The 22,448-nt window shown below is 61.0% G+C and overlaps 4 protein-coding genes across 9 annotated transcripts in view; 3 read left to right on the plus strand and 1 right to left on the minus strand.

Moving 5' to 3' along the window:
* The first annotated feature begins 22 nt into the window (after positions 1 to 22).
* On the plus strand, positions 23 to 8,214 carry UBA7 (ubiquitin like modifier activating enzyme 7). Its single transcript, XM_033071706.2, has 24 exons — positions 23 to 98; positions 203 to 368; positions 1,024 to 1,158; positions 1,226 to 1,332; positions 1,516 to 1,603; positions 1,716 to 1,842; positions 1,948 to 2,045; positions 2,152 to 2,298; positions 2,379 to 2,537; positions 2,702 to 2,809; positions 2,888 to 2,968; positions 3,053 to 3,208; positions 3,297 to 3,462; positions 3,540 to 3,733; positions 3,960 to 4,024; positions 4,190 to 4,364; positions 4,478 to 4,552; positions 4,895 to 5,084; positions 5,243 to 5,352; positions 5,440 to 5,526; positions 5,602 to 5,805; positions 7,428 to 7,529; positions 7,608 to 7,708; positions 7,991 to 8,214. The coding sequence occupies exons 1-24, from the start codon at positions 58 to 60 to the stop codon at positions 8,115 to 8,117; spliced, it is 3,009 nt and encodes a 1,002-aa protein (XP_032927597.1). The 5' UTR covers positions 23 to 57; the 3' UTR covers positions 8,118 to 8,214.
* Positions 8,215 to 8,251: 37 nt separating this feature from the next.
* Positions 8,252 to 10,628, minus strand: INKA1 (inka box actin regulator 1). The gene is made up of 2 exons (XM_033071713.1): positions 10,498 to 10,628; positions 8,252 to 9,177 (listed from the first exon to the last, which is right to left on the minus strand). Exons 1-2 carry the CDS (start codon positions 10,534 to 10,536, stop codon positions 8,308 to 8,310), a joined length of 909 nt encoding a protein of 302 aa, XP_032927604.1. The 5' UTR covers positions 10,537 to 10,628; the 3' UTR covers positions 8,252 to 8,307.
* A 304-nt stretch (positions 10,629 to 10,932) lies between these two features.
* On the plus strand, positions 10,933 to 17,404 carry CDHR4 (cadherin related family member 4). Of its 5 annotated transcripts, none has more exons than XM_033071708.2 (20): positions 10,933 to 11,414; positions 11,616 to 11,808; positions 11,942 to 12,138; positions 12,211 to 12,373; positions 12,451 to 12,536; positions 12,651 to 12,746; positions 13,194 to 13,297; positions 13,370 to 13,506; positions 13,581 to 13,746; positions 13,835 to 13,985; positions 14,277 to 14,379; positions 14,572 to 14,787; positions 14,868 to 15,007; positions 15,087 to 15,234; positions 15,303 to 15,505; positions 15,585 to 15,724; positions 15,803 to 15,838; positions 16,853 to 16,895; positions 16,991 to 17,021; positions 17,147 to 17,291. In XM_033071708.2, exons 1-20 carry the CDS (start codon positions 11,133 to 11,135, stop codon positions 17,200 to 17,202), a joined length of 2,691 nt encoding a protein of 896 aa, XP_032927599.1. In that variant the 5' UTR covers positions 10,933 to 11,132; the 3' UTR covers positions 17,203 to 17,291. The 5 variants fall into 5 exon arrangements, with proteins under 5 accessions (XP_032927599.1, XP_032927602.1, XP_032927598.1 ...); XM_033071711.2 differs by having other exon boundaries at positions 15,803 to 15,837; positions 16,828 to 16,895; XM_033071707.2 differs by lacking the exon at positions 16,853 to 16,895 and having other exon boundaries at positions 17,147 to 17,404.
* A 1,518-nt stretch (positions 17,405 to 18,922) lies between these two features.
* IP6K1 (inositol hexakisphosphate kinase 1) overlaps positions 18,923 to 22,448 on the plus strand; it is a 36,493-nt gene continuing 32,967 nt past the window's right edge. For both annotated transcript variants that reach the window (XM_033071689.2, XM_033071690.2), the window contains exons 1-2: positions 18,923 to 19,021; positions 19,415 to 19,469. The gene's annotated coding sequence lies outside the window, so the exon portion shown is untranslated. The remainder of the gene's footprint in view (positions 19,022 to 19,414; positions 19,470 to 22,448) is intronic.

The following is a 22,448-nucleotide window of genomic DNA, read 5'->3' on the forward strand; positions in this document are numbered from 1 at the left end:
TTGCGGGATTGGCTCCTCCCCGGGGCCGGGCGTGTCCTCTCGGTGGGCGCGTCCGTCATGGCGGGAAGCGAAGAGGAAGCGCGGTACTCGCGGCAGCTGTAAGCGCGGGGTCTGGCACCGGGGACGGGAGCGCCACAGGATCGGGGCAGGGCACGGGGCGGCGGTGCCGGCCCCCGCTGACGGCCCCCGCCGGTACCCGCAGGTACGTGCTGGGCGGCGGCGCGTGGAGGCTGCCCAAGTCGGCGGTGCTGGTGTCGGGACTGCGCGGGACCGGAGCGCAGGTGGCGACGGCGCTGGTGCTGGCGGGGACCGGGCGCGTCGTCCTGCACGACTGCCATGCTGCCTGCACCGCCGACCGCACCCACCAGGTACCGGCGGGGTCGGGCGGGGCTCCTGCTGGCAGGTACGGGTGAAGTTCACTGTAACAGGTACAGGCGAGGATCTCATAACAGGAACTAGTGAGAATGCGGGTTGTGGGTACAGATATGGGTGGGGATCCTGATAATAGGTACAGACAGGGGTCCCAATAACAGATAGAGGTATGGGCAGTAATGAGTGTGGACACAGATCCCAGATTACAGGTACGGATGAGGGGCCCCATAATGTGTGTAGGTATTGATAAGGGCCCTGGTAATGGGTGCAGACTCATGTGGGGGTCCCAGTAACAGGTACAGGTATGGATGGGAAGGCCCCATAACATATACACGTACAGACAAGGGTCTTGGTACAGGTGCAGACTCAGGCGGGAGTCCCAGTAACAGGTATGGGTGTGGGTGAATGTCACGTAATAGGTGCAGGTGCAGCTGGGACAATGCTTGTTTGCAGGTATGTGTTAGGGGTGAGTGGCTTCCAATAACAGGTACAAGCTGGGGATGCTGGTAAGGCACAGAGTGCCCTTCATTGTCACTGGTAAGATCCTTGGCAGAGGCCCCCTCACCAGTGCAAACAGACCTGTGGAGCACCCCACAGTAGTGAGCTGCATCCCAGACCCATAGGGTGTCCCACCATGTGTCCACCTTGCAGTTCCTCCTGGGGGAGAGTGATCTAGGCCAGAACCGTGCCAAGGCATCCCAGCGGGCCCTGGCTGAGCTGAACCCCCATGTGGTGATTGAAACTCACAGCGGGGAGCTGTCGGAGGCCTTCCTTGCCTCCTTCCAGGTGAGCCTGCATCCCTGTGCCATGGGGAGCCCCGGGATGGCAGCACTCACTGACAGACTTGGCACAGGTGGTGGTGCTGACTGAGTCCCCGCTGGAGGAGCAACTCCGCGTTGGGGACTTCTGCCATGCCAAGGGCATCTGCTTCATTGTGGCTGACGCCAAGGGGCTGGCAGGGTAAGGGGTCTCATGGAGTCCTACACTGGCTGTGGGTCACCTTGTCCCCAGAGCCCCCAGCCCTGCACTGCAGCCCATGTCTCCAGTACACTGGCAGGGCTGGATGGCCTGGGCAGGACATGCCTGTGCTGGGACAGCTTGGTGAGGCATTTCCTCTGACAAAACCCCATCGGTCCTCTCCAGGCAGCTGTTCTGTGACTTTGGGGAGCACTTTGACTTTGACCCAGCAGAAGGGGATCCAGTGTCTGCTGCTGTGCAGCACATCTCCCAGGTAAAAGGGAGGGCAGCCCCTGCAGGATCCCCCAAAATATAGCTGCCTCCTCCACTGGCTCTATGCCACCCTAGTCCAGTGCCCTACTCTAACGTAGCCTTCGCCTCTTCAGGGTAACCCAGGAGTGGTGACGTGCATGGGGACAGAGGACTTTCGAGATGGCGACCTGGTGACGTTTTCTGGCGTGCAGGGGATGACAGAGCTGAACGGCCAGAAGCCGGTCCCCGTGCGTGTGCTCGGTGCGACCTCCAGGGGGATCCTGGCTGCCCTAGCTCAGGGTTGAGGAACTCATCGGGTCCTTGGCAGTGACCGTGATGTGACATCTGTGCTCCCCTTGTCCCCAGATACCTCCAGGTTGGAGATCAGTGACACCAGCTCCTTCTCGCCCTACCGCTGTGGGGGTCTGGTGTCACGGGTGCAGCAGCGCAAGCAGTGTTCCCACGTAAGTCCCTCTCAGCCCCACGGTGCTGCCACCTGGGCTGGGGTGCTGCTGTGCCATGCTGGGCCCCAGGAAAGAATTCACCCAATCCCTGGTGCTGTGCTGGTAGGAGCCCCTGTGCCGGGCACTGAAGGAGCCCAGAATCAAGGTGGCAAATCCCGAGGATCTGCCACGCAGCCACAGCCTGCACGCCGCCTTCCAGGCCCTTCACGCTTTCCGCGGGAAGTGGGACCGCCTGCCGCGGCCCAGGGCACCGGTGAGTCCCTGTCCTGCTCCTGCCGGCCCTGCCGAAGCCCACCACCCCTCCGGGGACTGCCCTCTCCCCTCTGCCCGCAGGCAGATGCCGAGCGGGTGCTGGAGCTGGCGTGGAGCCTGGGAGCACAGCAGGGTCCCCTGGATGAGGACATCGTGCGCGCCTTCGCCAGCGTGAGTGCGGGGGACCTGTGCCCCGTGGCCGCCGTGGTCGGGGCCCTGGCGGCCCAGGAGGTGCTGAAGGTGAGCGGGGCGGGGTCCCGCTGGCCGTGGCTGTCCGGTGGCGTTTGGTGGCCACGAGAGGGCACTTGCTGCCCGCTTGGAGACGCCGAGTCCGGCGGCAGGGCTGGGACGCAGTGAAGGGGAGCACCCCGCTGGCTATCGACCCCATGGGCTGTTCGTCCCAGGCCGTCACTCGGAAGTTCCAGCCCCTGAACCAGTGGTTGTATTTCGACGCCCTGGAGTGCCTGGCGCTGCCGGGAGCCGCGGAGCTGACGGAGACAGACTGTGCCCCGGTGAGATCCGTGTCCAGCTCCTCCCGGCTGCCTGGGGTGCCGTGGCTGCTGTGCTTACACAGCTCCTTGTCCTGGTAGAGAGGCTCTCGCTACGATGGCCAGATTGCCGTCTTCGGGGCTAATTTCCAGGAGATGCTGGGCCACCAGAAGTACCTGGTGGTGAGTGGGGAGGGGCCATGGCACTGGGAGGCTGCCGAGCATCCAACTGGCATGCAGTGAACTGCAGCATCTCTGCCCTGGCAGGTGGGAGCTGGTGCCATCGGTTGCGAGCTGCTGAAAAACTTTGCCATGATGGGGCTGGCAGCAGGGCCAGACGGGGAACTCATCATCACTGACATGGACACTGTTGCCCTCTCCAATCTCCATCGGCAGCTTCTCTATCGCTCAGCAGATATATCAGTGAGTCAGGGGCTGAGCTCCCCCCAAAGGGCATCTTGGCTGTCCCAGGGGCTCCCTAAGGCTGCCCACGCCCACTCTGCCCTGGCAGGAGCCAAAGTCAGTGGTGGCCGCAGCAGCTGTGCAGCGCATGAACCCTGATGTCAGAGTGACACCTCACCAGAACCAGATGGGACCTGCTACCGAGATGCTCTACAGGGACAATTTCTTCCAGCACCTGGATGGCGTTGCCAGTGCCCTGGACACAATAGAGGCTCGTGAGTGCCAGAAGGGGCAAGGAGGCCAAGCCCCTGGACATGCTCCCTGGGTCCCCAGCATTCCTGGCTCCCTGCAGGCACCTATTTGGAGAGACGCTGTCTCCGTTGCCACACACCACTGCTGGATTCAGGCACAGAGGGGACACGGGGGCACGTGCTGGCCATGGTACCATCCCTCACCAAGCCTCCGGAGCCAGCCAGCCCCAGGGATGGCACCTTCCCCCTCTGCACCCTGCGGCATTTCCCCCACACCATCCAGCACACACTGCAGGTAAGCTGAGCTGCCCAGCCACAGCACCCAGGGAGGAGGCACCAGGACCTTTGTCTTCCTTCCCCGTTTCCCTTCCGATGGTGGGCCACGGGCAGGATATGGCCCCAGCTGCTTCCTGCTGGTGGCCTGAGTGCTGCTGCTGGCCCTACCAGAGCCTCCTCTTCCCTGTGGGCTTGGGGGCATAAGGGGGAGATTCCAGTGCTCAATACCCATTTCTCTTCCGCAGTGGGCCCGTGATGAGTTTGAGGGGCTTTTCCAGCTACCTGCAGAACAAGTCAACCAGTTCATGGAGTGAGTGGGCTTTGGGGGTACTGATGCTGGGAGAGGAGTTGCCAGTACACTGCTGGGAATGGGGAGAGAGTGCCAGACTGTCACATCCCACCCAGATGTATCACAGGATTGCTCTCAGGCCAGCATCAGCAGTTTTTGCAGGGTTTTGCCAGGCTGGTTTTGCAGGGATCCAGATTTCCTGAAGCAGCAGCTGCCAAGGAAGGTCCTGGAGCAGGTGTGGGACAGCCTGCGGGAGCGGCCACGGGACTGGCAGGACTGTGTGCGCTGGGCACGCCAGCACTGGCAGAGCCGCTACCATGATGCCATCATCCAGCTGTTGCACATCTACCCCCCGGAGCATGTGAGCCCAGCACCACAGGGCTGGCATCCCCTGCATGCCTGTCCCTCCACCAGCCACCTCGCTGCAGCCAGGGGCACACATTCCTGGGCCTGACTCTTCTCTCCCTGTGCCAGGAAACCAGCCCGGGTGTCCCCTTCTGGGCAGGGGACAGGATCTGTCCCCATCCACTGACATTCAACCCTGACAATGTGAGTGCAGGGAGAGCTGGGGGTCTCATGTGGGAACGGTATGGGCAGAGGGAGAGCCAAGCCTGTGCTGGGCATACAGGGACTACCAAACTGTAGTTGTGCTCCATCTGCCACAGCCTGTGCAGGGCTGCCAGGTGCTGGGCTGGGTCTGGTTCTGTCCCTCACTCACTGCAGGGGACAGCTTGCACGTGCTCTGTGGCCAGAGGAGCAGGAGAGGCTCTTTCACCTCTACTCTGGGGCAAAGCTAGACAGTTCTACCAGCTCAGGACAGTGCTGGCAGTTCTTGGCTTTGTGGGACCACTCAAGCAAGCACCCCATGGCCACCCCTGTTCTACTTCGCAGGACACCCACCTGGACTATGTCCTGGCCACTGCCCAGCTCTTTGCCCAAGTACACAGGGTGCCACCATGCAGGGACCAGGCAGCCATCCAGGCCGTCCTCCGTGATGTGGTCCTGCCACCCTTTTCACCCCAGGAAGGGCTCCAGATCCCCCTCATAGAAGAAGCTGCAGAGGAGGCACAAGTTCCCACAGGTGAGGTTCCCAGGTATGTTCCTGGATCCAGCCTGGTGGTGTTGGTGCTGTGGCTACTTGTCCCTGCTCCAGCATCCAAGATAACCCAGATCAAGGTAGGGACACCCCTGCAGTGCCACAGTGCAGGAGTATCACACCAGGGGTCCCTGTGGCCCCAGATCACAGGCAGCTGACACAGATTACCCAGGACCTGGTGCAGTGGAGACAGGAGCTGGTGGGGAGTAAGGAGGCACAAGCACCCTTGATGGAGCCCATCCACTTTGAGAAGGTAGTGGAGCCAGGCAGGCAGCCCTGCTCAGCCTGGGGGTGTTGATCTCCCCATGGGATGCAGATGTCCCCCCACTTTTCCCCACAGGACAACAATGTCCACATAGACTTTATCACAGCAGCATCCAACCTGCGTGCAGAGAACTACGGCATCTCCCCTGCTGACTGGCTGACGGTGAGTGGGCCAGCCTTAGGGTCAGGAGTCCCTGTCCTGTTGTAGGACAGCTGGTGACACCCCTCCTGTCCTCAGAGCAAGCAAATTGCTGGGCGGATTGTGCCTGCCATCATCACTACCACAGCAGCCGTGGCTGGGCTGGCATGCCTGGAGATCTACAAGCTGGTGTGGGGGTGCCAGGACCTCAGCTGCTACCGTGACAGCAACATCAACCTGTCTGCTGATGATGAACACTACCTGCTGCTCCGTTTCCAGCCCAGGCCAGCCCCCACCTACCGGGTAGGACCCTCTTCCCTAGAAAAGTGCAGGGGGGGACATCCAGGGGCCAGTGGCATCTGCTCTGGGACAGTGTCAGGGGGACCCAGGGGAAAGTTGGTGGCCATGCAGCAAGGGCAGTGCTGGCCATAGCACTCCAGAAATGGATCTGGGTGCTGCAACGGGTTGGGAATGCTGCCAGGCAGTGAGGAACCAGCTCCCTCCCCTGGCTGCCCCCCAGCACTGAGACATTGCCACTGTCCTATTTGCTCAGCTTCAGGCCCAGCTGTGATGCTGTGGGGTGCCCATGGAGCTGAGGCAGCCCTGCTGCCCCGTGGCAGGCCCCACGCTGAGCCCCACAGCCAGGGGAGGGAGGCCACTGCAGCCGCACTCATCTGGCTTATGGAAACCAGCTGCGGCAGCCAGAGAGCAGCTGGCACCGGGCCGGGAAGGGCCGCCCGGGGGAGCGGGGCCGGGGGTCCCGGCGGTGGGGAACCAGGGAGGGGGAGCGGGGGTGGGGGCAGGCCCAGATTGGGACCGTCTGGGCTATAGAGGCCCCTTTGTCTGGGGGTTTATGGCGTGCGAGGCAGCCCTTCCGGCACGGCAGGAAGCGCCGATTGGAACCAGATTGGCCCGGGGGGCCCCGGGCCGGGGGCAGGAAGAGGGGGAGGGAGGCGACTCCACTGCCTTGCTCTGGCTCCAGCACCACTTCGGGCTCATGGCTGCCCCACAGCCCCGTCAAACCCCAGGCCCGGCCCTGTGCCACCCTGGCTGTAGTGTCCCTGGGTTGGCATCATCCTTGAATGGAGGATGCTGCTGGGTCTTGCCATGCCCCCAGGTCCCTGCAGCAACACCCAACACCTCCATGTCCCAGGGCGAGGACACCCAGTGTGACATTTCACACCCAGCTGCTTGGTTATGGTGGGCCTGCTTGGTGTGGCCTATGTCTCCATGGGGACCTGGGGAGCCCACACTGGGAGCCAGCCTTTTCCAGAGGAATATGGTTCCCAGGGCTAGAGAGATGTACTCTGGTGGTGGGGGGCCATGGCTTTCCCTCTGTGCTGAGTTTTCTCCCCGGTGAGGATGGGGTTAAGCCCTTCTCTCCACTAGTGGGATAAGTGCAGGCAGAAGAAGGCGGAGGTGAGAAGGCAGCAGAAAGCAGGAGGGAGAGTGACCAGGTGTGAACACCCCCCCTGAGTGGGGCTGGGGCCAGTGCTGGCACTGCCTGCAGCAAGGACAGATGGCCGTGAAGCCCTGCCAGACGGTGCGGGGCCGCGTCCAGCGCTTGGCCCCAGGCTTGGCACCACACTGGCCTTGGGCCGGAGCAGGGGTCGTGGGGCCACAGGCATAAGAAGAGATGATTGTGTGGGGCTGGGCAATGCTTCAATGGCCTTTTGTGCGCCTGTCCTGGCCCGGGGCTAGGGGCAGTGCTAGCCCCACACTAACACTGACCCCTGAAGTGGACCCGAGCAGTGCTTGGGGGATAGTTGTGTGCCCCACTGCCCCTGCACCACCATGGTGCCCCCCATCACCCTGCCTATTTGCCTGCCCTGATGTCCCCCTGCCCTTGTGCTGCACCAGTTCCTACCCCATGGGGCTGGGCAGCCAGGATATGGGGTGCCAGTGCTGGCTGCTACCCCCGGCAGTACGGTGGGCGGGAGTGGAGCTGCTGGGACCGGCTGGAGATGCAGGGAGTCGGCACAGATGGGCAAGTGGTGACGGTGCAGGAGGTGCTGGACTGGCTGCAGGTGAGCCCAGTGCTGTCAGCACTCAGCCAGGTCACCCTGGGGGATGCAGGACCAGATTCTGACACCCACCTCTTGCAGAGGACACATGGCTGGACTGTGACCATGCTCCTGTGTGGCGATGATGTGCTCTATGACAGCAAGGCAGATGCAGAGACACGGGCCCGGCAGCAGGCGCGGAGGTAGGTCCCTGGCTTCAGGGCCCAATCCTGCGCCGGGGGGACTTCCAGCCCCCACTGCCTCAATCCTGAGCCACTCCAGCTGCAGTGCAGCTCCTAGCCAGCTGCTGGATAAACATCCTGCCGGCAGCACTTCCTGTGGCGGGACCCCTGCCCGGCCCCTTGCTGCCGGCCCCTGCATCCCACAAGCCTGACTGGACACCCCTGAGGGGCCCAAGGCACCCCCAGAGCACTCAGCCTTGGGGGACAAATCAGTGCTCCCAAAACCCCCTTTCCCTGCTACAGGTTATCAGAGAACTTGGAGGGTGCCAGGATGCTGCAGCAGCAGGACCTGGAGCTGCTGTATATGTGCGAGGAAGAGGATGCTGAAGCTGAAGATACCGGTCCCCCTCTCCTGTGCTCCCTACCTTGAGCAAGGGGCTGGCACCTCCTGCCCCATGCAATAAAAGCTGCAGGCTGCAATGGCTCTCATTGTAAAAACCCCCTGCTTGCCCCTGCCCAGAGTCAGGGCACAGGCACTCCCTTTGATAAATGCTGCGGTGCCCAGACCGTACAAAACGGGGGTTTATTTACAGGGTGAGGGTGTGGGCCGCAGCAGCAGACTAAATGTAGCCGATAACGTCGTTGCAGATGATGGGCTGGCGGCTGCGGCTGTTCATCAAGGCAGTGAAGCGGTGGAAGTCCGTGGCCAGCTGAGCGATGTTGCTGTGGGACTGATGGAAGCAGGCGCCCTTGGGCTGGCTCCCCAGCCCCAGCGGGCAGGAGAAACGCTTTGTGGCATCGCGGCCCCCCGGCCGGGCACCGTCGGCTCCCCGGGGCCGGGCCATGTTGGCCAGCTTTCGGCGTACGTTGCCCGAGAGGCTGAGCAGGAAGGCGGGGGGCTTGGCCAGCCGACGGGAGGGCTCGGCGGGGGCTCGGCGACGCGGTTCGGCGCCCACCTCGGGCAGGTCCATCCAGTTTTCCACCAGGTCAGCGAAGCAGTTGTCGCCCAGCACCAGGGGCTGCCGGTTCCGACTCTGCGACAGCAGTGCTACGGTCCAGTCCTGCGTGTCGGAGGGCTCCAGTGCTCGCCACTGCTCCAGGCAGGCGTCCGAGGTGGATTTGGGGCGGACACGGTGGGCGGGGGCGGGCGGCGGAGCGGCGGGGCCGGCGGAGAGCCGGTGTGCCCGTTGGCAGGGCAGCAGATGCCGGCGCCGCACGGGCACCTCCTCTTCCCTCCAAGTGCCTCCCGACGCCTCCGAGTACCCCGAGTCGAACTCCAAGCTGCGCTCGCTGGCAGGCGGGGAGCGAGCGGCCGGTCCCCCGCCCTCCTCCTCCTCGCCACCCGGATCCAGGCTGCAGGCCGAGTCCGCCGCCGAGCCGGGGCGCGGGGCACGGGCGGCCGGTCCCGGCGCCCTTCCGGGGTGGCGCGGTGCCTGCCGCGTGCCGTGCATGTGCGCCCGCAGCGTCGGCCCTGCGTCCCGCCGGCACCACTGCAGGGAAAGGGCACATCAGCATGGTTATCGCTACTGCCCCCAGCCAGCACCGCCATCCCCCATTTCAGCCTCCTCGGCACCCCGCGCCCTCCGCCCCGGCTCGAGGGGGCTTCGCTGGCGCAATGGGCGTGCAGCAGGGTGCGGAGAGCGGGGCGCAGGTCCCGGCTTGCCTGCAGCCCCGGGCCCCGCTTTCTTGCGGCTCCTGCGCGGAGCCGGCCGGCGTGCAGCGGCTTGTCGGGTGAGCAAGCAGGCACCCAGCCCCGGCCGTGCCTGCGGGAAATGACAGAGGGCCACGGCACGTAGGAGCGGGCGCTCCACTGCCCCCCCTGTAGCCCCTCGAGTGCCCCCTTCTCGGTGGGGAGGCAATCGGGACACCCCTCCGGCAGAGTCCCACTCGGTGGCACGGGGCCAGCGGCAGCCCCAGGGCACCCGCGGGTGCTGGGGTGGGGCTCTCCCCCCGTGCGTTGGCAGGGCCGCCCACCCACCCTGTGCCCTCCAGCTGGAGACACCCCAGGTGACGTCAGGGTGCAGCCAGGCCAGCGCCCAAAGCCCGGGCCCCCCAAACGCTGGGGAATACAGGGGACCAAGGCAGCCGGGGCTGAACGGAGCACGGCCGGGCGGGCGCTGAAAGGGACTGCTGGCTCCCGCAGCCGGGCCGCTCCTCGCTCTTGAATTCCTATTGTCTGAACCCAAAAGCAGGGTGTTACGTCCGCTTTCCTTTCCGCGCTGGAGTCGCGGGAAGCTGAGTGTGCAGGAGGGATTGCTTCCAGGACCAATAATTCCGTCCCTTCTGGCTGGCCCTGACAGAGCTGCTGGCAGGACTGTCCTTGTCCCTCTCCACGTCCCCGTCGCAATCCCTGTCCCATTCCCCGTTGGCTGGGACCCTCTCATCCAGTCCTAGTGGCAATGTGCCACCACTCCGAGCCGCCCAGTCCCGCCGCTGGCCGGGAACACTAGGGCAGCCGGTTGTGAGGTGCTGGGTAAGCATGTGGCAGGCCCAGGAGAGCCGAAGGGCCACTCTGTCACCGCCGTCCCTCGGGGCAGCCCCGGTGGGCGGCAGGGTGGCAGCTCCGGGGGGACGGTGCCGCTGGCACCTTGACAGCTGGACACTGCGACCGCTGGCCACCCGTGCCCCCACACCACCAGTGTCCCACCGGGCGCTCACGTCCCCCGCGCCGCCTTTGGCCTCGCGTGTAATGTCACGGCCCTGATGTCACCAGCAGCGCCGGCTCGTCACGGCAGTCCCGGGACGGCGGGGCGCAGGCACAGTGGTCCCGTCCCGTCCCGTCCCCTCCCGGTGCCCGCGGCGGCACTCACCCGGTCGGCGCCAAGCTCGTCCGGGCGGGCGTTGTGCATGCCCGGTCCTGCTCCCCCGGCGCCGCTCTGGGCCCCGCTCCCAGTGCCGCCGGTGGCGGAGCAGCAGCAGCAGCAGCGACAGCTACAGCGGACGGAGCGCCCGGCCGTGCCCGCCGCCTCCCGGCGCTGCCCGGCGGCCCCGCCCCGCCCCGCCCCGGCCAATGGGGCCGCCGTAACGTGAGCCCGGCCCGCACCGGCACCGCCGCCCCGGGGCTCCGCCCCGCCCACGGGCCCCTCCCCGCCGCCCCGGGGCCCCGCGCCGGGCACCACCCGGGCACCCCCGGGCCAGGCGGGATCCGTGTTCCGGGCGGCGGCACCGCGAACACCGGGGTCCCGCAGCCCGGTACGCCCCGCCGGGAAGGAGGGCAGCCCCGGTACAGGGCCCCGGCGGGCGCACCCCCCTCGGCACCCCCCGCCACCGGGCTGCCAGAGCTGGGCTGGGTGCTGCAGGAGGGAAGAGTGACCCTGGCTGCAGCGCCCGTTAATTGGGAACTAATAGTGTTTAATGGGGATCCCAGGAGAAGCGGCACTGGTTTGCAAATGAACAAGAACATGGCCAAAAATTACCTCCCAGCTAATTTTCCCGGTTCCCTAGCATGCCGTGTGGTGAAGCAGCGTGGGGTGGCAGCCAAACCTCACGAAGTTGCGAGTGGCGAGGAGCAGGGAGCGGCAGCGTGCAGAGGTGGGGGCACTGGAGCCGTGCCCTGTTCCTCCCCTGGCCGGGACGGCCACCAGCGGGTGGGGATGGACGGCATGACGCCGCACCGGGGTGGTGCCCAACACCCCTGGCAACCCGCTGCGGCTTGTCCCAAACACCCTGCGAGCCATGGGCATGCACAGACACCTCACCTTCCTCCTCCTCAGCCTCTGTGCCCCAGGTAGGTGCTTCAAGGTCACAGTGTTCGTGGCATCCTTTGTCATATCCTTGGTGGATGACTGAGAGGAAGGGGACAGGGGAGCTCGGTTGCTCCCACATTCCTGGGGCTGACCTCAGGATGGGCAAAGAGATTGGCAGCTGGGTTGAGGTGGGGAGTGGCTATCGTACAAGCATGCTCTGGGTATTGCCCGGGTGTCCTCAGGGTGTCCTCAGCATTGCCAGGATGTTACTGGGACTTCTTTTGGGCATCACTGCGGCATATCTAGACACCACTGAGATTTCATCAGAGCATGACACAGAGGGAACTCTGGGGCCTCCCCAGGGAATTACCAGGGCATGCCTGGCAGGCTGGGGTGACACTCTCCTCTTTGCAGGGACCTTCATCAAGGCAATAGGTAAGAGTGGCTGTTTTGGACCCAACTGTGCCTGGGAAGGAAACCTGTACCTGCATTGGTGTTCAGGTGCAGGGGCAGAGCTCCATGAGCACAGCTGGATGAGTCATCAGTGGTCCCTGGGGTCTTCCACCAGTCCTGCCTGACTTGCCACGTGTGGTGACCCTGAGTGAGGACACAGTGTCAGGCACCCGTGTCGCCGAGGTGACCGTGTCCTGCAGCAACACTAGCAGCAGTCCCAATGTCACCCTGGATAGCATCGAGCCCAACCACCCCTTCAACTCCATCGCCGTCAGCTCTGACCCCATAGATGCCACCACATTCCGGGCAGAGGTGTGGCTGGTGAATAGGGAGTGGGGCAGGAGCTGGCAGGCACCCTGCTGAGTGACTGTGTCCCAATGGCAGGTGACACTGCGCGCTGGTGCAGAGCTCAATGCCCGTCAGGTGAACCAGTACACACTAATCCTGCGGGCTGCTTGTCCTGGTGAAGATGAGGTGGAAAAGCGGCTCTTTGTCCGGGTGACAGCAGGGCATGTACTGCGCTGTGACACTCCCTTTGCCAGTGCAGGTAGGAAACGGGCACAGGGCAGTAGGGGCTGTGGGTGCCAGCCAGCACCAAGCCTCCACAGCCATGCTGTGCTCCAGAGGGTGATGTGGTGCAAGTGCTGGCAGATGTGGCGCCCCGGACGCCCCTGTACGCGGTGCTGCCACAGCCGCTTGGTGGACTGACGGTGAGTGGCAACTCCCTGGGGGACCACACCCCTACAGAAGGGAGCAGCCTTGGAGACAGCAGGACCCCGGGTATGGAGGAGTGGGACAGGGGTTCCCATTACCCTCCTTTCCAGTTCAGGCTCCGAAACCACAACACACCGCTCATGCTCACCCGCCGGGGTGTGGTACTGGCACCGGACAATGGTTTTGACCCCAGCAAGGACACCCAGGTGAGCATCAGCAGCCCCAGGTTGGTCACAGTCACCTCTCAGTCCACCGGGGTTTAGCCCCTCCCTGCTCACAGCTCTCCACAGTCTGCTCTCCCCATTAGGCCTCTGTCTCCCCCTGGACCCAGAAGTGCTCTAGCCTTGTCCCCATCACCTTTTGCATCCCAAGTCCTGTCCATATCTTCATCCCTGTCTGTATTCCTGTCCATTCTAGTCTCCACTCTAGACTCTAGTCTCTCATACTCATCTCCGTCTCCACATCTCTTTCCTACTCTGTTCCTACTCCAAGCCCCATTCTCATCCCTTGCATCCTTTGTCCCTGTTTCTGTTGCCATCCCATTGCTATTCCTGTCCATGTCCCTATTAGTAGCCTCATCCCTATCCTGTCCCCATCCCCACTGTTGGTACCACTTGGGGCTGGCCCACAGCTGCGCTGGTACTGGCCCACAGATGTTCAGGCTGGAGATTGAGGTGATGGATCGTCATGGGCACAACTGCAGTGGAGCTGTAAGGGTAGAGGTGCTGCCATCACTCCGTCCCCGTGTCACCTTCCTGTGAGTGGGCTGGGGCCAGGAGGGGGGTGCTGGTGGCACCAGGCCACGCCACAATGCCCACTTTGCCTGCAGTGAGCCACACCGGGCTGTGACGGTGACAGAAGGCATTGGTCCCTTGGAGGTGATCACACAGGTCCATGCCAGAGGTGACAATGTACGCTATGCCATCCTTGCTCCTGTGGCTCCCGTGCTCTTCACCATTGATGAAGGTGAGCAGGGCAGCAGGGATCCCCAAGGATGCCCTGTCCCTGTGCCCAGTGTGAGGCCATGGCTCCTCCTGCAGTAACAGGTGAGATCCGCAGCACCCGCCGGCTGGAGGTGATCCGTGCCCACCTCCTCATCCGGGCTTACAACGTGCTGCACCCCGACGACCACGCCACCGCCACGGTCAATGTCACCGTGCAGGGGACAGACCATCAGGCACCAAGATGTGTTCCAGCCATCTTTGTGTATGGTTCAGGGGGCAGTGGGGTGCATGGGGCTCTCTGCTGCACCCAGGACATGAGACAGGCTGAGCTGCTGGCTGCCTTGCCACAGGTCCCAGGTGCCCGAAACAATGTCCCCCGGCAGCATCTTGGAGACACTGAGGTGCACTGACTCCACCAGCACTGATGGGTGTCTGCACTATGCTCTTGAGGGGCCTCCCTCCTCCCTCTCCCACTTCTGCATGGAGGGGCCACAGCTGAAGGTGAGCGGGGACATGGGCAGTGCCCAGGTGGACAGCAAGCCCAGCCCCCGGAGCCCAGTGGGACAAGTGGAACCCTGTGACATGTGCTGCCATGCCAGGTTCTGGGTCAGGGCTCCTCAGGGCTCCCTGCTCCCCAGGGCCTGCTTGTTCTCCTTGCCTGCTCCCTCCTTCTTCCATGGCGTGGCAGCTTTGTGGGATACCCTGGCTTTGTGGGATACTCTGGCTCTGCAGGGCATCTGAGCTTTGCAGAGCACCTCGGCTCTGCCTGACAGTCTCCTCCTGGCTTGGCAGGTGAACACCACTCTGGACTATGACTCAGAGGCTATGGCTGCTCTGGGCTTCCAGTTCACAGCCACCATTGTGGTGACAGTGGGAGAGCAGCCCCTACAGAGCAGTGAGTGCCCATGTCCCTAGGGTAGGAAAAGATCTTTCCCAATCCCCAAGACAGCAGATCATAGAGGAAACATTCCATCCCTGCTGCCCCAGAGATTCCAGCCCAGGGCTGGTGCCTCTGTCCCCATGTCACCCAGCCTGGCACAGGCTGTGGGGTGGTGCCAGCATGGCTGAGCAGCTGTGTGCCACACAGCTCGTGTGCCTGTGCTTGTGACGGTGACACCTGTCAACGAATTCAGACCGGCGTGCCCCAGCGGTGCCACCTTCACCGTGCCAGAGACAGCAGCTTTCGGCAGCGTCGTGGGGCGTGTGGCTGGCACTGACCGCGACTACCCCCTTGACAGCCTCGAGTACAGCCTGGAGGGGGAGTCTGGCCCTGCACAGCCCTTCTCCATTGACAGGCGCACTGGTGAGCACCCGGCCCCTTCCCCAGCCCCTGCCACATCTCATGGCATCTACTGGTTCCTAGCAGGTCACGCCTCCCCACAGGCGAGATCCGCGTGGTGGGACCCCTGGGCTCCCAGCAGCAGAGGAGCTACAGGCTGGTGGTGCGGCTGACGGACACCCACAATGACCTGGACCTGAGGAAGAGGCAGAGCCGTCTGTGCGACGTGTCTGTGCGTTTGCAGGTATGAGGGCAGCCCACTGGGTGAGCTGGGGTGGGTGCGGGCACTGCGGTGCCCTACCGCTTCCCCCCGCTCCTGGCAGGCTGTGCCAGATGAGCCGCCGGTGTGCATCCCCGAGGTGCAGGAGCTGCAGATCACGGCCGGGTCCCCGGGCAGCCGTCAGCCTGTCACCCGCCTGGTGTGCCACAGCAGCCCCGACAGTGCCGTGCTGACTTACAGCATTGTTGGAGGTGAGGAACGGCCAAGCCAGGGCACAGCCCTCGCCGTTGTGTGGCACTGAGCAGGCCCTCTCGTCCAGGCAATGAAGACGGGCGCTTTCGGCTGGAAGGGAACACCCTTGTCTACCTCCCCGGTGACCGAGCCGAGCCCCACCGCTTTGTCCTGCTGGTGGAGGTGTGGGGCGGCTCCGGTGCCCGCCGCCGCAGCACCGTGGTGGCACTGGTGGTGCACGTTGCCCCCCGGAGCACCCCGGTGCCACCCAGCACCAGCACCCAGCACACGGTGAGCAGAGCCCACTGACCAGGTCGTGCTCCAGGCTCCACTGAACCTGCCATGGCCCCTCATCCCGCTGCCCCCACAGACGCTGCAGAGGGAGCCGCTGGTTGTCATGCGGATAGAGGCAGTGTGGCACCCACCAGCCTGGTTTGTGGCCGTGCTGACCGTCTCTGGTGCCCTGCTGCTGGCCACCCTGGGCTGCACGGCTTGGTACCTGCTGTGCAGGTGAGCCCCAGCCCGCCTCACGGCGTGTCACAGTGAGCAATACTAAGGGTTCACGGCTGCCTTCTGCTCCTCCCACAGCAACCGAGCCCCTGGCAAGCTGTTCCTGGCCAAGAGGTGAGTGCTATATGGCCAGAGCAGTCATACTGGTAATTATATTGCCCTCGCAGGTAGCCAGGAAGACACAGCACACAGGGTATGTTTAATACACTCTGCATTTGGCCGTGGCTTGCTGTGCCAGGGAGCCATCTCTGCCCAGGGCAAGGCTGCAGCCCTGATGGGAGCTATGGGAGCACAGAGAGCAATTTGGCCAGTAGACAGTGATGTCGGTGGCCAGGCTAGGACACAAATTCTGCAGTGGACAGGGTGGGATGGCACAGTGCTGGTGCCAATGCCTACTGCAAGGCTGGGTGCCAGCACCAGGGCTGAGGTCACTGCAGCTCACCAGGGGAGCCCCTGTTTGGCAGAGGTGAGCCCCATTTGTCAGGGAAAGCTCCCAGGGAGGAGGTGAGCAGGCTTCACAACCCCTGGAGGTTCAGTGATGGTGACAGGTGACAGAGGAGAGATCCTGGGGAGCCACTACACCAGCCTGTACCAAGTGTCTGCACAGCGAGGAGGAGACATGCAAGCCCATGGGCAGGATTACAGCCGCCTCCAGTGGCATAACTGCCCTGAGGTGATACATAGCTGGATCCAGGTTCATTGGTAAAGTTGGGGACACAGTGCGTGGTGACACTGGGGCTGTAGTGACCGTGCAAGGGAGAAGATCCAGGTTCAGGCCCTGTGGGTGGCCCTGGCAGCTCCCCCAGCACAGCATCCTCCAAGAACAAAAGTGATGCATGCCAGCACACGGGGAAGCAAGTGAATGTGGTGGCAGACCTGCTTGGTGCTCAGGCACGGGTGAAAGGTGGTGGTGTTTGGGGGAGCATAGCTCTGTCACAGTCCCCTTCTATGTCAAGGGACAATCAGGTATGTGGATGATGGGCTTAATTGGGTGCAGCTGGCAGGGCAAAACCTAGCTGGCAAGTGACTCCCAGCAGCATCACTTGGGGTTGAGGCTGGCAGCTCATCACTGACAGCATTCCCTCCCTTCCCCTCTTCCTTCTGCTCCTGGGATGTGGTGGAGTGCAGCAGGGGCAAGGAGGAACAGGGACACCCGCATGCCAGCAGCCCAGTAAGTGTGTTACAGCGAGGGTGGGTGCCCTTCCAGGGAGGCAGAAAGAGCCCTGTGGCCCTCAGCAGCCTTTCCTGTCTCTCTAATCCACACAGGGACAGTTTGATGGCCGTGCTCAGGACCCATGTGAGTGCCCTGTGCCAGAGCCCCAGCCCCAGCAGCCCCAAAAGCAGCCTCAGGTTCTGTCCCCCGGGCAGAAGAGATGGGGACCAGGCCCGCGGGGCAGTGACTGAGTGCTGCCTCCATCTCAGGCAACGGCAGGGACTATTTCTTCACCAGTGAGACTGGGACTCGGCGCTGGATCTGAAGGGATTGACTTGATGAGGGGCTCTTGTGACCCACAGCTCCATGTGGGCAGTGCTGGGCAGACACCAGCACTGGCAGACAGCTGCTGTGGCCCCCGAGGAGGAGACCCATCCTTTGTGGCCAAAACTGCTGCACAAGGGGTGCAGACAGACTCTGAGCCACCTCAACCAGTGTAGACCTAATAAATGGTGTCAGGGATTGCACACGCTGCTCTGATTGTCTTAGGGAGTCCTGTTGCCGGGCAGTGCTGCTGGTGGCTGTCCTGCTGTGGTGGTCATTAGCACTGTCTCGTCAGCGGTGTAAGTGGCACGACCCTGGACAAGGATTGGCAGAGGACTTGGCACTGTGAAAAATATTACGAGAACTTTGGCCAAGTCTGCTTCGGTCACAGAAGCATCTCTGTAGCCTCTGGATATGACCCAGCCGGGGCAGTCTTCCACAGGGAGGTTATCTGGGGCAAGAAAACTCAGCCACGGGTAATTTTGAGCAACTTTTGCCCCAAGTCCCGCGTTCCCCCAAGCTCTACTTTGTTAAAGCGCTCGCAGGCGCAAACGGGTGGGATGAGCAGCTGGTCGGCAGAGGGGATAGGTTGATAATTGGGAGGAAAAGTGAATTAGCGTGGGTGCAGGTGAGCGGGACGCCGCAGGAGGAGGCTGGGAGCGGCGGGAGGCTTTGAAGGCGTCAGTCAGCGGGAGGTGGGAAACCGGTTATTTGAATTTCAAAGGAGCGCGCCGCGGGACGCCTCCCTGGCAGCTCCTGGGGAAATGAAGCGCTGGCGGGATAAGAGGGAAGAGACTAATTTGGGGAGTAGGTGACTAAGGGGAGGGAAGGGGAACAGGGACCAGCCGTGAAATTTCACAGTGAGAGGGGTCACCTGTGTGACTTTGCCTGAGGGTCCCTTTTGCCCTGAACCCACGGGAACCGTGACTGTTCGGAAATTTAACCCTTTACAGCACCGGAGTGGTGCGTGAGCATGTTCCATTGGCGAGACCCCACTCGGAGAGGGGACCGGAGTGGGATGCGGAGCGGGCCCGGGGCTCAGGGAGGGGAGCTCTGAGTGTGGGACGGCGGGATGGCCGGGTGTGAGTTTGCATCGGGGAACACAGAGTGCAGACCGGCTGGGAGTGCATTCTGCTCGGGGAGCGCGGTTCGGAACCCGGAACTGCCGGGGGTGGGTTCTGTTCGAGTAGCGCGGTTCGGAGCGCGGAACTGCCGGCGGTGGGTTCTGATCGGGGAGCGCGGTTCGGAACCCGAAACTGCCCGGGGTAGGTTCTGATCGAGTAGCGCGGTTCGGAACCCGGAACTGCCGGGGGTGGGTTCTGATCGAGTAGCGCGGTTCGGAACCCGGAACTGCCGGGAGTGGGTTCTGATCGAGTAGCGCGGTTCGGAGCGCGGAGCCGCGGCCCGGCGGGGCGCGCCCAGCACGCGCAGGCCGCGCCCATTGGCCAAGCTCCCCCCCTTCTCCGAGAGCAGCCAATGAGGAGGCGCTGTCCGCGAGAGGGCGGGGCTTTGGCTGGCGTCACGTGTGCCTAACGTGCGCTGCCCTCCGCGCTCGGGAAAGGGCGGGGCGGCTCGGCGCTTGAGCGACACCGAGTTTGACCTATCAACGTCCAGAGAGGGCCCTTGTGGGGCGGGACTCGGGTGTGGATTGGTGCGCAGGGTGACGGGGCGGGCTTTGGACGGCGCGGTTGCTATGACGGCCAGGGCCGGGCTCCGCCCTCCCGGGCGCCGCCATCTTGTTGTTGATTCGAGCGGCGGGGAGCGGCGGCGCTGGGGCTCCGCGTTTCGGTGTCCCGGCCGTGCAGGCAGCGCCGGCCCCGGTGAGCCGCGGCGGGCCGGGACTGGCCAGGCTGAGGGGCGGGGGGCTGAGCCGAGCGCGCTGTCGTGAGGGGAAGACCCAGGTGCGGCCCCGTAGAGGGAGTGAGGGTACCCAGGCACGGCCCCGTGAGCGGCGGTAGTGAGGGGGCTGCGAGCACCGGGATGGGCCTGGAGTGGAGGAGTCCGTGCGCGGCCCCGTGAGGAGGGGCTGGGGGGAGCCCGGTACGTCCCCGTGTGTTGCGTGGGTGAGACCCGGGCGCTTTTCCCGCGGGGCCCGCCTGGGGCACGGCCGGGGCGGGGTTCCCGGGGCTGGGCAGCGCGGTGCCGGGGCAGGGCCGTGCCCAGCGGGCAGAGCGAGCGTCTCCTCCCTTTGTGCCCTTCCTTGCCTTCCACAGGAGCTGCGCGCAGGAAGGAGCTCGGAAACCGCGGTGGTAACATGAGACCAACATGGTGAGGAGGCTGGTGGGGCTGGGGCCCGTCCGTGCTGCCCCCCGGCAGGGGAGGGGTGTGGGGTGCCCCGGGAGCGCTGGGGATACCCGGAGCGCCAGCCAGTCCCCTGGGGTGTGCTCATGGGTCTGCAGACCTGGACCGGGACCAACCTTCAACGGGGTTTCCTAGGAGGGATTGAGTTAGAGTAGGTTGTACCGACTCCTGTTCGTTTTTTAGCTACTCTGAATTTATACTGAATTTATGGTCCCAGCGTCCATATTGCTTAATTTTTAAGTTCGGCATCAGCCCTTTATTTTTTTTTTTTTCCTTCTTTCTCCTGAGCAATATACTTTAGTATGTGCTACCTTTGTCATTTCAACCTGTCTTGCTCTGTTTTTGCTCCATCTGCTTTTTTTTCCTTCAGGTTCAACTGACTTAACTTGGTATTGAGAGCATCCAGAGCTGGATTCTAAAATTTATTTTTGCTAACGAAATGCTGAATGTGGGGACTTGGGTCTCTGTCCATTCTTAATGTAATGTAGGGCTGTGTAAACATAGTTAGTAGCTTGTCTCACAAAATAATATGCAGTAACATCTTGTGAAACTCTCATTGTAGTGAACTGTCACCTGCAGCTGATATGCCAACATTTGTGTGTGTGGTCAGACTTTTGATGGAGAAAAATAATGGTATCCTTGTTGCTTATCACTGAACTATGATTCTGTTTTCCTTTTTATGGAAATTCTGTCAGGAACTTCAAAGTGTTTTAGAATTAGGTGTATAAGTTATTGTTTGTTGTCACTGTAACCCTAAATAGGTCTCTCCTAATCCTATGTAACAATTTCTTATTATTTAGATTAGGAAGTATTTTTCTGGGTTAGTTTAGCTCTGACCTAAGGTAAGTGCTTTGTTTTGGAGCTGGAAGGAAAGTGTTAGGTTGTGAAAAGAATTTGTTTTGAGCTCTATAAAGCAAGATGACATTGAGTTGCTTTTTCAACAGCATCGCATTCTTGTTTTGTGAATGTTTTGAATTGTCTTAATGCTAATTTTTCTTTCTCAGCGGGTGTTTCATACCCTCTCAGCTTTTTCAGCACAACCATTTCCAGGGCATGAATGAACAACCTATGCTATCCTGGTTAGAGCTTGTTAGGCTCATCTGAAATGTCCTTTTTCATGGCCTTGCCTTTGCTTCCTGTCTAGTAAGGACTTTTGGGAGAACAGGGGAAGTGATCCTTAACTCCTGGAGGGGGAAGTTGATGTATACAAGGTTATTGGCCTAGGTTATTAGGTAGGAATCCTTAATGGAAAGAGTAGGATATGCTGGTGGGACACTCTCCTGAGCCCTCTGGTTTCTCATTTGGCACTTTTGCATGGTTCTTGCATAGAAGAAGAGCAAGTGACCATGATTATCTGTTGAGATGGGAAAGGGGACAGTTTTTAAGATCTACTTCTGATCACCAGTTTCGCATTCCATGTGTGGTTTCACAGGTACTTCAGCTCATGTAAGTACAGACTGCAACCAATAGGAGGTTCTTGCCTTGTTGCTTGTTCTTGTGCCTGTGCAGGTGAGAACCAGAGCTCCCCGACTTACAGACTGATGAAGCTGAAGACAAGCTGTCAGTTTTTCTGCTCAGCTTTGTGGGTGCTTAAATGATTTTGCAGGTGCAACTGAAATGGGGCTGGTGCTGGAATGGGGTCTTGCCTGACTGCAGGGTAATCTGCAGTGTGACTGTGTAAGAGTGCAACACTGTAGTTTTACATTTTCTATTTACTTGTATATAAATATAATTTTAAACCACATTTTTACATACATTTAAAAAGAAAATGAAATAGTAGTGCCCATACTTCTCTCCTGCTTCTGTGAATTACTGTGTGCCTCATCATCAGGTTGACAGCACTGGGCACATCCTTCTTATAAAAATATTGCAGAAAGGAAAATTAGATGTACCTTGGGAACCCCTCTCTTGGCACATTGTGCTAGTCAACTGACTTGGAAGTTACTTTGTCTTCCACTGCACGTATTAAAGAGTCAAGGTTAGAGTAACAAGCACTCAGAGGTCAGAAGAGTGCCCAGGCTGGCGCAGTACCTGTGCCCTTAATCAGCTAATTGGCCTTTTAAACAAGTGTTGTGAATTCTTCTTAATCGTGCAGTTGCATGCTCTGCTCATCCTATCTGAGCTGCCTGGTTTGTTTCCTTTTCTCCCACAAATATGGAGCTTACTCCTTTTGGGTAAAATGACCCAGCTCTGAAATGTGACCTTGTTGAGCTTGACTGGTGTGAGAAGAGGAGATCTGTACAAGCTTGGGGCTATTTGTTGACCATCTGCTTACAGGGCACAGTCTCTTTGGTCCAGTAGATCACCAAATGTTTGTAAAAAGGTTTGATCACTTTTCAGATTTCAGTTTTTAGTTAGTTTCTACATGCCTAAAGGGTTTTGTGGATCTGGTGAATTCTGGTTGGCACACTGTATATGGGGTGGCACAGACTGCTTTCCATTGGGATAAGAAATGTAGGTGCTAAGTTTGGATTGGATATCCAGAACCCATGCTCTAGAGGAGATGTGTTTCTTCCATCTGTGGTTGAAATGGAGATAGAGAAGCCATGGAAAATCTGACAGAGGCCTTGATTATTGCAGTGTAACCCAGGCAATTCACTTGATGTAGGTTCCCCCAGTCTGTCCATCAGGAATTAGCTTGTAACGTGTTGGAGATGTGAGCTTCTCAGTGGAGTGTTGATGCTGGGATTTGTAGTCTCAGAACTCAGTATTGAACAAAAGCTGCAGACTGGTTTGTTTACTCTGGTATTTGACAGTGTCAATTTTGGTGCTGGGCAGGGTTTAGCATTGAACTTGACTTGCAGAGTTGGTGTGTGGCTCTCTGCTTGCTTGTTTGTATTATGTGACGTGCCTCGGAACAATTTCTTTTATTTCTGACCTCTCGGTCTTTAAGCGGGAATTTATAAAAAACAAATCTATTAAGTAGAGGGGGTCCCTAGTGAGCTC

Source organism: Catharus ustulatus, chromosome 13 (genome assembly GCF_009819885.2).
Source record: "Catharus ustulatus isolate bCatUst1 chromosome 13, bCatUst1.pri.v2, whole genome shotgun sequence".
Lineage (NCBI taxonomy): Eukaryota > Metazoa > Chordata > Aves > Passeriformes > Turdidae > Catharus > Catharus ustulatus.